This window comes from Protobothrops mucrosquamatus, unplaced genomic scaffold (genome assembly GCF_001527695.2).
Source record: "Protobothrops mucrosquamatus isolate PMUCROS unplaced genomic scaffold, P.Mucros_1.0 scaffold1808, whole genome shotgun sequence".
NCBI classification, from domain to species: domain Eukaryota; kingdom Metazoa; phylum Chordata; class Lepidosauria; order Squamata; family Viperidae; genus Protobothrops; species Protobothrops mucrosquamatus.
In genome coordinates this window covers 167,575-184,384 of record NW_015387945.1, presented here as the reverse complement: position 1 = coordinate 184,384, position 16,810 = coordinate 167,575, and the positions used below count along the sequence as shown (strand labels likewise).

Below are 16,810 nucleotides of genomic sequence, written 5' to 3'. Positions count from 1 at the left end.
TATGGGTCGCGACCCCATTTGGGGTCGATTGACCATTTCACGGGGGTCGCCAAGCAAGGCTGTCTGCCATTTTTTCCCCTTTTCCAGTGGGTGCCTTACCTCCCTTGGGCTGGGCCAGCTGGTGGTCGGCCTGCTCCGTCTCTGCCGCTTGCCAGCTACGCCTCGGCCGGCGCAGGGGGCGGAACCACGCATGCGCTGCGCTCCCGGGCAGGGAAAGTTCTCGACTTACGACCGGTTGGGTAGTCCTCGACTTACGACCGGTTTAGTCCTCGACTTATGACCGGTTTAGTCCTCAACTTACGACTGGTTTAGTCCTCAACTTACGACCGGTTGGGGGTCGCGGCATTAAAAAGGTTGAGAACCACTGTTTTAAACCATTCAAGCAATCAAGGGCTGTTTTTTTAGACAGACGTGCAAGCCATATTAACCAAAATAATAATAATAATGACCAAATGTGCAACGTGACATCTCAAGCCAAAGCCCTGATGCAAGTACATAAGTCAAAGACGTTGTGCCAAGATGTTATGCCACACATTTCATCACTCACTTTCATCCTCAGAGGAGGAAAAGGTATTAGAAATCAGCTGAGCAAGATCAGCACTTTTAACATGGAGAATTATTATCCATTAGCCATTTCCTGCTATTCATTCTACCCAACACAGCACTCTAGGTTTGTGGACAGATGGTTGCTGCCAAGGGTCTAAGAGTTCAGAAGACTTAATCCTCGATCCTGTGGATTTTTCTGCTTGTAGCAGAAAACATTTATCTCATATAGGTTTCCCAAGGAGCATCGTTCTTACTGTAAGTGGCACTAATGGGGACAGACCTGAACCTGGATTTACTCTAATCCACACTCCCTATTTGCCAAGCTCTGGATAGTACCTGTCTGGTAACACAGCATGATGGGTTGCAGAGTTAAAAATTGCTGCGGAGACATGGTAGCATCAGCAGCACTGCAGATGTGACTCTGATCTGGGTCAGCTCAGGTTGTTGATAGGTGCTGGACCTTGTTTTGACTTGAGAAGCCGATGCTTCTCTTCATCACAGGCTTGGCAAGAGATTCCACTGAGTTTCATGGGGCCACAAAACAAGCCTTCAGAGAACTGTAGCCAATGTGCATTAGTCAAAACTTGGCTCATCCTGGAAGAATTTTTCCCAGATGGAAAGATTAGAGATGATGAGAAAGATGTTCCAGTCAGATGAGAAAAGTTCATTGGGCCTTATTCTGAGTCATCCCTCGGAATTCTTCAGAGCTCCTGTTACTAGTCGGATCTTAGCGTGTGGGACAAGGCCCCTGAGGCTTGTACCTGTCTGAAATCATTTAAGCAAAAGAGCTGGGAGAATTCTGCTCATAACAGAGAATTACTAATGGAATGTTTGGTCTTTCTGGGAAAAACAAAGCCATAGAAGATATTGCAAAATTACAAGGTGGGGGAGGAGGGGAGAGAGAAAAAAAAACATGGAGCATATAATAAACTAGTAAATTGTCCAAGATATTTAATGGAAGCCTTCCTCAGAAATACAAAAGTTAAAACTTTTCTCTCTCTCTCTCTTGATTTGGGTGCTGTTCTTCTCATTTCCAAGGGGGGCAGAAGTGAGCAGAACTGAGTTTCAGAAAGTGGAGTTAAACTGTTTTGAGCCTGGTAGTGTAAAAAAACTATTTGGTCTCTTCTGTGCTTATCTCTCGTATTTTAAATAATTTTAAAAATATAATTTGGGGAACGTTTAGGGAACACATTGCTTTTCTTTTTCTTTAAAGGGGAATTTACAGTGTGCTGTGCAATTATTTCTTATGGCATTTGTCCAATCCAGATCCCTCGCTATTGATAAATTAAAAAAAATACCCAAGGGACTCAGGATTAAACTCCTAAGCTTCATTTACTTCCCTTTCTTCAACCAAGCTTGTCACTAAAATGCCTCCATACCACGGCACATGTGGCACAATTCACACCATAGGTATTATTGTGGCAAGAGACAGCAACACAAAACCCTACAAAAAATCATAGTGCCGTTATTGGCCCAAACACTGTGCAGTGATTGTAGTAGCCATGGCAGGAAACCAAATTTGCACGTACAGAAAAAGACATTGGCTTGGAGGGGGGAAAAAGGGGGGGGACATCCAAATCTTGTGTTAGCTGATAATGTTGAGTGCATCAATTAATGAGTGGAGCTCATCACGCACATTTGCCAAGGAGTGGCAGATCTTCTGTGGGCGGTCCAAGAGCTCAATACTGTAGGTATAAGGATCATATTTCACAGAAAAAGGCCGCTTGATATGTGCTGCATAGACCCTGAAAAGAAGAGGGTAGACATCAAAGATGGTAATGTAGGTGGGGCTACTAAAAATGTTAAGAGATAAGGAAGCAATGAAAGGCATATTGCATAAAGCAGCATTCCTTAGCCTGGACCTTGGAGAACAACACAGCCATTTATTGCCTAGGACAGGAGTCTGCAACCTTGACAACTTTAAGACTTGTGGACTTCAGCTGGCTGAGGAATTCTGGGAGCTGAAGTCCACAAGTCTTAAAGTTGTCAAGGTTGCAGACCCCTGGTCTAGCATTATGGCAGCTCTGTTTGATGTTCTCTAGGACTATGGGAATTAATCTGGGCGCAAAGGGTAAATGTTGTCAAGAATCATTAACTATATAAGGTTCAACTACATTTAATTTAGTTGAACCTTACATTTTTTTAGTCTAAAAATATACAACATTTAACTAAACTCATCCCTGCCCTTTGCCTAAGTATAAGTTCATTTTAAGCAAGCTGGAATCTCTACATGCTATATATAAAATAGAAATAAATTTCCACTTTTTGTTCAATAAATTTCAGTACGTTTTATAATTTTTTGATTACGTCACAGAGATTTTTTTTAAAAAACAAAAAAACATTACGCTTAGGTGAACTAAACAAGCGACAGGTCCCTTGCTTGCCGAAGGTCAGCTAATATCAAAGATGATGTATTGGCAATGTATTTCAATAGAGCCAAAAGCTACAATTGAAAATAGCTGGCCACTTTGTGACCAAGGATGGAAGCCACTGAACTGTCCGAAATGGTGTAGGGTTCCTGCCTGAGCAGGGGTTGGACTCGATGACCTCCAAGGTCCCTTCCAACTTTATTATTATTATTATTATTATTATTATTATTATTATTATTATTATTATTATTATTATTATTATTATTATTATTATTGTTGTTGTTGTTGTTGTTGTTGTTGTTGTTGTTGTTGTTGTTGTTGTTGCTGTTGTTGTTGCTGTTGTTGTTGCTGTTGTTGTTGTTGTTGTTGTTGTAAATAGCAAAAAGGCTAGAAGCTTAGAAGCTCAGCAGGTGCAGAATTTTAAGTCACACACTTTAAAAATTAAGTGACCAGGCTGAGCTGGAAAATTTATCTGCTAATTGCACATGTACATATAGTTACAATCACTCTTATTTGGAAAAAAAAACCTTTTGGCTGGGATGATATTGTATGCCCTTTTCCCTCATCCTCTGATGAAGCTTTATCTATATATCTGTTGCAGATGTAGCCCACAGAATCTTCTATGGCAAAGAAGGAACTCTAAAGGGAAGCTAATAATTCCAGATTATTTATGTTATGGCACCATCTAGTGGCTTTGAGAAATAATATTAAGTCGTCCCAAAAAACCAGCCAGGCAAATCCCCTCTTTTGTGTTACTGGGTGACTTGCCTTTGATCACTAGTTCATACTGATATTTAGATTTATCTTTGGCTGCTGTGTACAAATATTGTCTTTAGAAGAAATGATGAGAATGGTCTTTGAAAAATCTGGCTCCAGTTAGTGTATCTTCACCAGTTAAGAGAGGAGCTGTATGGATCATCCCGTTGGAGTTCTTTCCTGTACATATATTTCACTCATATACACTTCTTATCTTCCTCTTTAAAAATATTGGTGGAAATGAAAACATATGGAATATTACTTTTTTCCCTAACACAAACTTCCTGGGATCTTTAATGAGTCAATGTACTGTATAATTTGTAACAGCAACCTACTGAAAATCAAGTTTCACTGAATCTTTTGAGAACACTGTAGTATTTGGAGAGATGCACTCCTGTAGATACCCTGGTTAATGTGGGTATCAGTTGTTAACTAAATGACAACCAAGAGTTTGCTGTGATCCAGTGGTAATTCGCATTATTGCAGTCTAATTCCATAACCCATTATAATGCAACTAGCATTTATTCCTGATGAAATGTGAGATCCATGTTGCAAATGTTTGAATATCTAAAAGATCATATCATTATAGTGATTTATAATACAGTTACCTGTATTTGCATAATTTCTTAAGCATCTATTTTAGAATTTTCATAATTTCTTAAGCATCTATTTCACTATCAAGGCTATTCAAGTCTTCACTCACTAGTTAGATATTTCTAGATGTCTCATCAGATGTCTCTAAATCAGGGGTGTCAAACTGCTTGCCCATAGGCCGGATGCATCATGCTGAAACCACACCCACCCCATTGCCAGCAATGGGGAAAAAAAGTCGCCATATGTCGCAACACATCACGTGACATTGCAAGTTTGACACCCCTGCTCTATATGGACGCAGGAGTTATTCTGGAAAGAGCATGTCTCTTTGGAAGTGATCAGTTACAGTCTTATGCATACATATCTATAAGTGCTATTGAATGGAATAGTCATGTAATCAGTGGTGGGATTCAGCCAGTTCACACCAGTTCAGCAGAACCGGTAGCTAATTTTTTGTTGCCCAGGCCCAGAATGGACTTCCAGAAGCGGCATCCACACAGAGAACCGGTTGTTCACATATTTGAATCCCACCACTGCATATAATGTATTTTAAAATATTTTAAAATGTTGTATATATTTTATGCTTTGATGTTCTCAGTCCTTTATGTCTGCTATCCTGCTGAAGAACAGTGAATGATAGTAAAAATAAATTAACAAAGAAGTAAATCAACAAGTCAGTCGTAAATGCATATACATATACAATCAGAATAAATTTCATTTATCCCACGTTTAGCAATGTTGTAATTTAGATTTCATTTAAAAAGCAACAGTAAAAAGGTTTTTTTAAAAAAATCTTTGTTGTGAGGAAAAGCTTTCATGTAATGATTTGGTTAAAAAAGAAATCATTCATAATCTGTAGCAATCAAAACTCTGCATTGGTGTAACTAGACATCCCCACTCTCCAATGATATGTCCAATTATAATTCTTACCTGAGTTTAGCTTTGGCATCATTAAAGCTCTCTGATACGAAATAAACAGGCTGATAGGTCTGATCTTGATAGGGTTGCATGGCCGTAACATCAGGGTCAAAGTCCCGTAGTTCTGGTTCATCGGACAAAGAGTGCTAAATGAAGGAAAGGAGGGAGAAGCAGGAGAACCCCATAAGGCGATTACTGTAGCAAGAATAACTTGATGGACCGAATAGGGACACCCAAGCTCAGAAGCAGCTGCTTCAGTTTAGCTGGATAGAGATAGATGGGGCAACACTTACTATGAGCTCTCCATAGGAAGAGAGGAGGCCAGCTCCATAGGCTTTAATGATTCCATTTTGCTTGCAGAGCCCAAACTCCACCGTAAACCAATAAAGCTACAGAGAAAAATGGGATGGAAAACAAAAATAGTGATTCAAAATAGTTAGCATTTTCTTTTCCATATTAGACAGATAAATTTGGGGTTTTTATATTGCATCTGTTCCTTTTTTGCATTGCATTTGGGAAGTTAACTAGAAGCTCTTCTGAGGGGAAAAAATCCATTTTTCTTTGTTCTTAGAAGTCAGTGTTTGTTTTCTCTTTGTTATGTTTATTATGTCTACTAATAATATTATTTTCTGCTCCTTTATTGAAAACCTATACCGGATTATTCTACCCCAATTTGGGCCCTGCCAGCTATATTGGCTACAATTCCTAGAATTCCTGATTAGCATAGCCAATATTGGCATTTCATATCAACATTTACAATCAAGATATACAGTATAGAGAGAGCAGAATTTCACAGAGATAATTACGCTCTATCTTTGTATCCTAGAATTAAGAACTTACTGTTGCAAGTTTTTCAATCTCCTCATCAGTTGCACCCAAAGATGCAAGTCCAATGTCCTAGAAGCAAAAGGAAAACCATCCAATGAGGGAAACTTTGCAGCAGATAGATTAGATTCATTTTCTGTTGCTGAACAAGAACAAATGGGGGAAATGATAAGAAATGAGATTTTGATTAAACATAAAGGGGAAAATTCTATTTAAGAATGTCTAGGACAGAAGCAGGCAACATTTAAAGGGTTGGGGCACAATTCTACCTTCTAAGTTTCCAGAAAGTCTATGAGGCCATTAGGTGTTACAGTGATATTACCTACAATGGTGATGACTATTAGCACTCTTGGGGGGGGGAGGCAAAGAGGGGTTTAGTAGAAATGGAAATAGAAACTACTTCCATCTCCACTCTCAATCTTATCCATGCCCCAAATCATTATTTTAGAAGTTGGTGTTGCACCAATATTTGGCAAAGTATCATTCCTTTTTAACAATAGCACTTAGACTTATATAATACCCCATAGTGCTTTATAGCTCTATCTGAACCATCTCTGAGCAATATACAGTATCTAGATTGAACTCCAGATTGTGGGCTGAGTTAGCTTGCAATACTGCATTCTAACCACTGCACCACCAGGGCTTCCTTTTAGCTGAAATCAGCTAAGTGACTGAGTGACTATAATGCTAAAAGTATGATAGGCAAAACTTAAACCATAACAATATTTGGTTATTTTAACACTGTCATTCAACAATAAGCTGCCAAGCATGAGGAGGGCACATATTAGGTGTCAGGGGATATATGTGGCCTATGGGTTGCCCACTTTTGGTAGGCACCTAAATAAGCAATCTGGAAAAGAGTTGGGCATTTTTTAAAAAAAACAACCTTTCAGTATGAGAAGTAAAGGTACTAGGTGCATTAAAGCTCACCCAATCTTAACCCCCTTAAGCCAATCTCACAATGGATATATATATATTTTTGAAAATCCACCTTTGACAATGCTATGTTCCCTTATGTGAAGGCAAAATCACAAAACTGCATCTCATTTACTTTGGCCATGTCATGTGGAGGAATTCACTGGAGAAAGCAATTATGTTTGAAAGAGTTAGTGGTAAAAGGAAACCAGGCTGCCAAAGAACATAGTGGCTGGACACTATCAAACTGACTGGACATCAGTCAGAGCATAGAACAACTCAAAGAAGTAGTGCAAGCGCTGAAGATGTGGAGAGACTTAGCCCATAGATTTCCCAAGAGTCAGACATGACTGAACGGATAATATCATCACGTCCCTTATGTATTTTGGCAGCTGAAAATGTCATTTTTTAAAAGGGTGCTTCTTTGATCTGGGAGCACCTTCTGGTTGAGTTATTTTTCAACTGCCATCATCCCAGTCAGTATGGCCAATGGCTGCTCTAGTGGCAAAGTAAAGTTTGTACCTTCAGCACACCTTTTGCTCACCTGAGAGAACTGTGCAAATGTCCTATCAGCCAACATTGGTACATGCCCCAGAAGTTCGTGACAGCAGTCCCTTTGGAAAGAAAAACAGCCATTGTTTTTCTGTCTCCTCTGACTCTGAAATAGCAAGTCAAGCACTAAAGAAGCCAATTCTATGAGATGGTACTCACGGCTCTGGAGAGTGCATGGGAGAAGAAGCATGGCGGATGTACTGTGTGCACTGAAACACCCTGAAGGCTAAACTGGCTAAGAAATCCCGAGCTGAGAGAAGGCCAGCTACTGGTCGGAGTTGGAACCCAGTTCTCTCTGAAACAATCCAAACCACCTTTTATATTTACTTGTATCATTTAAGAAATGACAAACATTAAGAGCTTAACTGGGTCTTATCAAAGTAAGGCTCTATGTGCTTCAAATGTGACTTGGGAGAAGTGCTCTGGATCTTGCACAAGGCCTAACAAAAATTGTGGCTGCTTTAAAGATCACATTAACTTCAATGATTTGATTTCTTTTAAAACAGCCACAACTTTTTTGGTGTGGGGGTGCAGGCTTTCGAGTAAGTCTGAAAACAGTCAGGTCTACGGTAATGGAAACATTTATTCTTAATCATTATCAAAGCATGAACAGCCCTACTGTTTAGTTCTGCACTTTGTGTTATACTGGTACATCCAGTGCTGAGTTTTATGGAGCTGGCTCTATCTTAAAAACAAAACAACCAACTATTCATAAGTAGTTTGGTGATAAATAAATTTAAATATCTCAACTGCAGTAGACGTGAATAAGCATAAACTCTAGCTTGTCCATTTTTAGAAATATGATACAAATAATACAATTTTATATAATGTCTATAATCAATGTACTTATAAATACATTCTCATGTATCATATACTTCTCCTTTTTTTAAGAATTAGGATTATTTTGTTTTACAAAAGAATACTTGCATTTATCATACATATTTCCTGTGAGTGTATTTTTAATTTTTTTTTCTGTAAAATAGTCTGAATATTTGCTGTCTTGCCAAATGATCCAAGTTATATTGTTAACTACAGGTTTCTGATTTTTGAACAAAAGTTTTGGGAAAAATGTGGAACTTTCTATAAATAATCTCTTCAACCCAGGAATCTCTTGAAATCACTATGATCTGCAGAAACCACTGATCTCCTGCAGGCATCAATTTTGAATTGAGATCTTTTTGGTTATTATTTAGAAGATCTCTTTACTGGGGATGGCCGCTCTGGTCTTTTTCTAGTCTTTATTAATTTTGTACATATTCTTTTGGAAGTCTATTCATTCCAGATCTACCGTATATCATTATTGGAAAATTTATTTCTATTGATGGAATCCTATAATGTCTGTTGGGAAATCAATTGACAAATGAGATTTGAGTCACCACAAATTCTTTGGATCTACACATTAATCCAGAAAAGGTGGAGCAGATTCCTTCTTCTCAAGATTAGCAAAGAATGGATTCCTCAAGCATCCTTTTTCTTTGGAAGGACAATAGCCTTATGGATGTCCACCTCTACTGAGCATCTTTACAGAGCAGTTTGGATGCTTCCTCTTGAACTCCCTCTTGAAGAAACCATAATTATATTTTGATGTTTTTATGAACAGTGTACTTTGCCAAACCTTGGCAAATTTTCTGTACCTGACCAAGGAGGTATGACCTAGAATATTATAGAGCATTTTCTTCTGACAGCAAAACTTAAATTGAATGCTTATTTTGCATAGCAAATGAATATACAGAATGGAGATTGGAGAACAGTGTTTTATACTGTCTCATAGATTTTGTCCTGGATAAAGAGTAAAATTTAATACATATACTTTATATAGCTATTTTCATTTGCAGAAAATTCCCAGGATGGTTTTGCAATGATGTTTTCCAGGTGCCATCTCTGTGATTCAGGGGACAGTACTTCTGAGTTTTAAACATGGTCCTATATATTTAGATCAGGGATGGTCACTCTGCTGTGCTGCCCTTCACCCCCCCAGAAGTACTGCTGAAATTGGGTAGCAAATCTATTAAACCAGGGCTTTTCAACCTTTTCATCCATTGTACCACTTTTAGGATATGGCAACATCCGAGTACCACCAGTGGCCTAGCAAGGTGTCAAAAACTTGACGACCCTCCCACAAAAGGAAAAAAGTGATAAAGTACAGGTAGTCCTCGACTTACAACAGTTCACTTAGTGACTGTTCGAAGTTACAATGGCACTGAAAAAAGTGCCCCCAAGCCATAGCCGAGCAAGACACCTGCCTGCCCACCCGGCGGCGCTCTTCCTCCTGTCCGAGGTTTTCATTGTTGTGAGCATTTCTGTTGGGGATTGGCAGCAGAGATGGGGTGGGGGGTGTTTGGTTTTTATTCCCCCCATCTGCTGGGTGGTTGCAGCAGGTTTTGGTCACTTCACATAACCCTGGGACACTGTGACCGTCATAAATATGAATCAGTTGCCAAGCATCTGAATGTAAATCACAAGACCCTGGAGATGCTGCAACATTACAGCTGATCAGTGCTTCTTCTGGGCTCAGCAGAAGCACCAGGATCAGCGCCAAGCTCCAGTTGGAGCCTGGCGCTGATCCTGGCGCTTCCGCTGAGCCCTGACAGCCTGCAGCTCCAGCCATCTCTCGCTCAGGCTTGTGCGGTGCTGCCACCGGTTCAGCTCATTCCCCTCCCCCACTACCACTTTTCTAGGATGGTCATGTACCACCTGCCAGGTGCCAATGTACCACAGGTGTACCCGTACCACTGGTTGAAAAGCCCTGTTAAACCACAGAGGTGCAAACCTTCAAGCAGGGTTAATGCCATAAAAATGTACAGTTCTCTAAACATAACCACATATTTACCTTTCAGGAAGCAAGAGACATCTTCCAGCTGAGGGATGTTGTTTTCACTATAGCCACTATACCTCTCCAGTAAATGAAAAGCATCCAGGTGTTCTTTGCAGGCATGAGAGGGATAAAGACTCTTCAAAGTACTATACACTTCCCTCCTTTCAAAAAAAATGGTATTATTCATATCTTTCCAGTATATTTGCATCAAAAAGAATAGTTACCTTAGATTTCTGGCAATCTGTTTAGGATTGTTGATTGAAACATTATTTTATTTTACTTTTTTATTTTATTATCATTATGTCTTTGAATCCATCTTGACACTTAGAGAATTCACAGGCATCTTATTTCTAGCTTGGTACCTTAACCACTACACTAAAGTGGAAGACCATGAGATGTTTAAATCATATAAAAACGTAAATCAAAATACAGTGCAAATGTCTGGGCAAGAATCTTCTTCAGACCTAGAGTGATGACAGGTCAAATGATATCTTAAGAATTCAGATGAAAATGATGAGACAGCTGTTCTGCTAGAAAAAGTAATTTGGCTTTTCTGAAAGGCTCTAAGAAAAGATCTAGAAAAGGTTCCTTCACACTTACCAAGTGGTAATTTCCTCTTCTGTGTATTCAACTCGAGGAATTGGGTCTCCGCTGTTAGAAAAATACAAGGAGCGGGTACATAAAAATAACAATGTAGCAAATAGTATAGACCAGTCCTGCAATATTTAACTAAGTCTTACCCAGTCATGTCTGAAATCTGTCACAGAGTACCATATTCTAGATCAGTGATGGCGAACCTTTTAGAGACTGAGTGCCCAAACTGCAACCCAAAACCCACTTACGCATCGTCAAGTGCCAGGGCAGGGTGGCCCATTGGGTGGGTGTGGCCCATTGGGTGGGTGTGGCCTATTGGGTGGGTGTGGCCCATTGGGTGAGCATGGCTGTGGTGGTAACAGCAGACTGGGTGGGACTAAAAAGTTCAATCAATCAGTTCCAACTTTGCAAGATCTTTATTTTTCCCACGAGAAGTTGAAATTGACTGAACCTTTTTTTTTTTTTGCACACGGCGGTGGAGGCCTAAAGCGAAAAGGTTTTATAAAACCCAGCTGAAGGCCTAGGACTGGGGCAACAGTGCGCGTGCCCACAGAGAGGGCTCTGAGTGATGCCTCTGGCACCCATGCCATAGGTTCGCCACCACTGTTCTAGATTATAGAGTACTATAAACTAAATGGCATCAATTGATTGAAACAAAAGAGAGATGATAGAGTCACAAAACTAATCATTCAATAAAAATACCTAGTTCTAATATGGGTATATATATATTATATGACCTATGTATTTTATTATAAAGGACAGCCCTTTGTTTCAGAAAACTACCGTTTAGATTTATTTAATTATTAAATTTCTTGGTTTTTGTCATTGAATTTTCCATTATAAAGCAAAATTATAAACAAAAGTACTTTTTTTTAATCCCTATGAACCTCTTTCAGATTTGCCCCTTTTTCAGGTTTGTCCTTTACCTTTTCCCAAGGAAAATATGGTCACTGTGAGTAGAAGCACTCATTTATATGCTAGATCAATCAAGGGGCCACTTGGAATTTTGAGATTGTGGCAGCCATAGTGGGCAGAGCTGCTGCCAAGTTACTCATGCACCAGAAGGAAAACAAAACACCCGGTTGCAGTTACCTATCATTTATCATTTTTCTAAGACTGCCTCTGAGTGAAGGTGTTTAGAATTTGGATCCAAATGAAAAAGCCATGTCAAAGCCAGCATGGAGATGCTTGCTTCATCTATCAACAGTTCATTAAAGAAGCTGCCACCATTGGGTGGGAGGCTCTCTTGGTAATATGTTGTCTCAATTTTTTTAAAAAAATGTGTATTTTCCTGGCACTGCATAGCTACACAAATATGCAGGTTTTCCAAAGCACCCACTAAGGGCTATCGTGAGTACACCCATACCAGATTGAAAGCATCTTTCTGATTTGGGATCTGTAAGCGGCACCCTTTTTTAAGTGGCACTGTTAAAACACAAAGATGGTGCTTGTGGATGGTGCTTTGTTTTACAATTGGCTTGCTGCCCCTTCTTCTTTTTAATTAAAAGTGGCCACGAATCTGAATATCTTTCAGCTCTAAGAAGAGAGTAACCAATACTCTAATTTAGAATTAGGTTACAGTTATTTGATTCAAGTTTGAATGTGTGAATGGATTGAAGAGATCGTGTCACACACAACTGGCAAACATGGAACACTGCAAGCAAGATGGAAGACTGCAAAAGAGAAGGAGTGATGGAGCAGGCAAGGGAGAAAAGTAAAACTATGTTTAGAGAAATAAACATAGAGATAACAGTAGGAAAGGTGGCAAGTCTTACTGCTTATAGTGGAAAGCAATTTCTGCAATCATTTTCCTTCGCTCACGATATACTTCGTCAGAGAATCCCTTGGAGAAAAGAAAAAGACCATCTCAGTTTTGCACTTAATAGTATTATTTATGAGATGTTAAATTCTTATTGAAGTTTCAAAAAGAAGCAAGAGCTGCTACAAAGGAATCTGAAAATATCTCTTATAGCGGTTAAGGTATCATGCTACCTTACAATACAATACAATACAATCTTGACAGTTTTATTTTAAATCTCTTTGCAAGTGCTCCCTAGCACAGAATCTGCCTTTTTACATTTGTCACAAGGATGTAATGACCTCAGGGCAGACAATTCAGATTTCATCAGTGTATATGTGAAATTGGGATTTTCCCTCAATTTAAATCACTTTATAATTGAACTGCTGAGATCAATAAGAAGGACAATTTCTTATCTCATAAAATGGAACATTTAGGTTATCCTCCTAAAGAAATAATGAAAAATTGTTTACTTACTGGGTGATCCAGATCCAAATCAGGGTCAAATTTGGTAACTAAATGGTGACATAGATCTAACTCCGAAATTTTTCTTGGAAACCAATGAACTGAAATCCAAAATAAGAAAGAGGAGGTTAGGTGAAAGCCCACAAAGTGATATGATGGAGTTGGTGATGGTAGTAATGTTGAATTTTATCTAAGAAGATCAAAAGCAGAAACATAAAATAGTTGTTTTTATTAATATCAGTAACCCATGAACTGGATTTATCTGCTAATATCTGGTAGTACCTCCTCTAGCATAACATAATAACTGTGTAATTCTATAATCATTTTTTTACCCCCATTCTTTTACTGGAATGTAAATCAGAGACAGAATGCAAATCTCTAGCTGAAAGGACCAAAGTTTTTGTTGAATAATATGGAGAATTCCAACAGAATAAGTCTAAGATTAGGGTAGGCATTCTTAGACACAGTAGAACTGGGAAAACTGATCAAACAGAAGCTCTGATTTGGGTGTTTGTCATCTGCTCATCAGAAAGCAGACTGGGGATGGGTGGGCTCTGACCATTCAAATCCATCATTACTACTGGACAATCTAAAATAGCCTTTCTTAACTTAATCTTATCCCTATGGCAGGGGTCTTCAAACTTGGCCCTTTTATGACTTGTGGACTTCAACTCCCAGAATTCCTCAGCCAGGCACTCTGACTGAGGAATTCTAGGAGTTGAAGTCCACAAGCCATAAAAGGGCCAAGTTTGAAGACCCCTGCCATATGCATTTGACTTCAAATCTCATAATCACAGCCAGCATAGCCATCACCATGCAGTTTTTAAGGTTATTTATTTATCTATCAGATTTCTCTGGCTACCATTTCACAGAAAGTGACTCTGGGTGATGAACAAGAATCCAGTAAAAACAGTAAATAAACCACTAACTAAAACCATTCTATAATGAATGATTAAAAATGAATTAAAAATGAGAAAAGCAACCTCAAACAGGGAAAGAGAATAAGAGATGGGGTGATATGAATAACAAGGGAGCCATGTCACAGGTTCACTTGCTGGCATAACAAGTCTTGAGGGAACTTGAGGGAAGCTGAAGAGTGATGAGGCCAACCTTATCTCTGGGGAGGGAGGGAGTTAATGGAGTTGTCTTCATTCAGGAAGTTCTGTGAGATCAGGGATGTAGTCCTCTGGATCTCAGTGAAATTAACAAGATTTACTAGTTAGATTCACACGTCTAGAAACATATGTGGAAAGTTAGATAGCCCTTTGAAGAAAATAGATGTATATATTTCTTAAAATTTTGTTGAACAATCAGAAGATTGCAATGAAAAGCACCTGAAAAGTGATTTATGAAATTGTCAGGCATAAGCAAACCAGAACCACTTCATGAACAGGCCCAACTAAAAAGCTTTGATTGTTGATCACTTATATTACAAGAATCTTGTCAGGCGGTCTGCTTTCCCTTGGGAAATGGCAAATATAGGCTTAGGGCAGGGGTAGGCAACCTTGGCTCTTTTATGACTCATGGACTTCAACTCCCAGAATTCCTGAGCCAGCATGGCTCAGCTTGGAAACCTCTCCTTTTCCCCTCAGCATGGCTGGCTCAGGAATTCTGGGAGTTGAAGTCCACGAGTCATAAAAGAGTCAATGTTGCCTATCCCTGGCCTAGGGGTTTGATTTCAACTCTAACCTGAAATGCCTTTTATTCCCCCAAGAGGAGTCCCCTCTCCTTTATCAGTGATTCCACTACTTCAATATCTCCCGCTCCTAATATATTATATAAGCTACAAAGTCCTTCTTACACTTGTCTTCTTTGGTGCTCCTTACATCTTCTGACACCCTTTTAAGGGAACTGATGAATGTGCTCAGCGCAGAGCAATGGAGTTCACATCGCACAAAGTATTCCAGGTCAGGGGAACCTTCTTGCACTTTCTTACAGGGCCTTGTTTCCAAATGATGAATTTTGGCTTCAAAGGTCTTTAGAGACAGAAAGAAGGGAAACAGTGACTGAGAAAAAAACAATAAGGTGGTTCCTCCCAAATAAAGCAAGGAATAAATATTACATTTAAAAAAAAACTTTAAGTAAACTGCTATTTATCTTTTTAAACTATTTTTATTAGAATTTTTCAATACAATCAAAGTATTAAAAATGAAAGAATATAAAAGGAAAAAGGAAAGAAGTGAGGGAAGATGGTAATAGAATTTTGACTTCATTTTTTTGTTATTCATCTAATTTCAGGTTTCACCAATTTTTGCTTGCAGACATGTTTTATATAATAATAATAATAATAATAATAATAATAATAATAATAATAATAATAATAATAATAATAATAATAATAATAATAATAATAATAATAATAAGTTGGAAGGGACCTTGGAGGTCATCTAGTCCAACCCCGTGCTCAGGCAGGAAACCCTATACCATTTCAGACAAATGGCTGTCCAGTCTCTGCTTAAAAACTTCCAGTGTTGGAGCATTCACCACTTCTGGAGGCAGGTTGTTCCACTGGTTAATTGTTCTCACTGTCAGGAAGTTTCTCCTTAGTTCTAGGTTGCCTCTTTCCTTGATTAGTTTCCATCCGTTGCTTCTTGTCCTGCCCTCAGGTGCCTTAGAAAATAGCTTGACTCCCTCTTCTTTGTGGCAGCCCCTGAGATATTGGAACACTGCTATCATGTCCCCCCTCGTCCTTCTCTTCATTAAACTAGACATACCCAATTCCAGCAGCCTTTCCTTATATGCTTTAGCCTCCAGTCCCCTGATCATCTTTGTTGCTCTTCTCTGTACTCTTTCTAGAATCTCAACATCTTTTTTACATTGTGGTGACCAAAACTGGATGCAGTATTCCAAGTGTGGCCTTACTAAGGCATTGTAAAGTGGTATTAATACTTCACGTGATCTTGATTCTATCCCTCTATTAATGCAGCCCAGCACTGTGTTGGCCCTTTTGGCAGCTGCAGCACACTGCTGGCTCATATTTAAGTGATTGTCCACTAGGACTCCGAGGTCCCTCTCACAGTTACTACTATTGAGCAAGGTACCCCCTATGCTATACCTGTGCATTTGGTTTTTCTTTCCTAAAATAGAGGAAATAGATGAACTTTTTGCTAGTCAGCTAACTAAGGTATGTAGGAAGCACATCACAATAGTAATGGGGGACTTTAACTACCCTGACATCAACTGGGACACAAACTCTGCACCAAGTGGAAGATCAAACCGGTTCCTGGCAAACCTAGCAGACAACTTTGTCTCCCAAAAAGTAGATTTGATTTGATTTTGATTTTTGATTTTATTAAATTTATACCCCGCCCTTCTCCCGGAGGACTCAGGGCGGCTTACAGCCAGTTTAAAACAATGATACAGTACAATATAAAATTTAAAAAAGATTAAAAATAACTATTCAAATTTGGCCGCTACTACTAAAAATTTTTAATTTTTAATTTAAAACCCCTTTAAAATACCCCTAGAGAAGGGAACTAGGGGATTAGCCATTTTGGATCTAATTCTCACTAACAGAGATGAAATGATAGAAGGTGTTGAAGCCATAGGAACCCTGGGAGGAAGTGATCATGCAATATTAGAATTCAACATTATGGAAGCACAAGCAATAGAACACAGTCAAACTAGAGTCTTGGACTTCAAGAGAGCTAATTTCAATAAACT

The 16,810-nt window shown here is 39.0% G+C and overlaps 1 protein-coding gene across 1 annotated transcript in view; it reads right to left on the bottom strand.

Annotated features, from left to right (window-relative positions):
* Window positions 1-2,131: 2,131 nt before the first annotated feature.
* Window positions 2,132-16,810, bottom strand: part of TH (tyrosine hydroxylase) — a 27,589-nt gene continuing 12,910 nt past the window's right edge. Inside the window, exons 3-13 of the mRNA XM_015823246.1 lie at window positions 14,949-15,123; window positions 13,160-13,248; window positions 12,660-12,727; window positions 10,891-10,941; window positions 10,306-10,451; window positions 7,635-7,770; window positions 7,468-7,537; window positions 6,024-6,080; window positions 5,477-5,572; window positions 5,196-5,329; window positions 2,132-2,291 (exon numbers count right to left, since the gene is read on the bottom strand). Of these exons, the coding sequence (XP_015678732.1) occupies window positions 2,132-2,291; window positions 5,196-5,329; window positions 5,477-5,572; window positions 6,024-6,080; window positions 7,468-7,537; window positions 7,635-7,770; window positions 10,306-10,451; window positions 10,891-10,941; window positions 12,660-12,727; window positions 13,160-13,248; window positions 14,949-15,123 (1,182 nt within the window). The remainder of the gene's footprint in view (window positions 2,292-5,195; window positions 5,330-5,476; window positions 5,573-6,023; window positions 6,081-7,467; window positions 7,538-7,634; window positions 7,771-10,305; window positions 10,452-10,890; window positions 10,942-12,659; window positions 12,728-13,159; window positions 13,249-14,948; window positions 15,124-16,810) is intronic.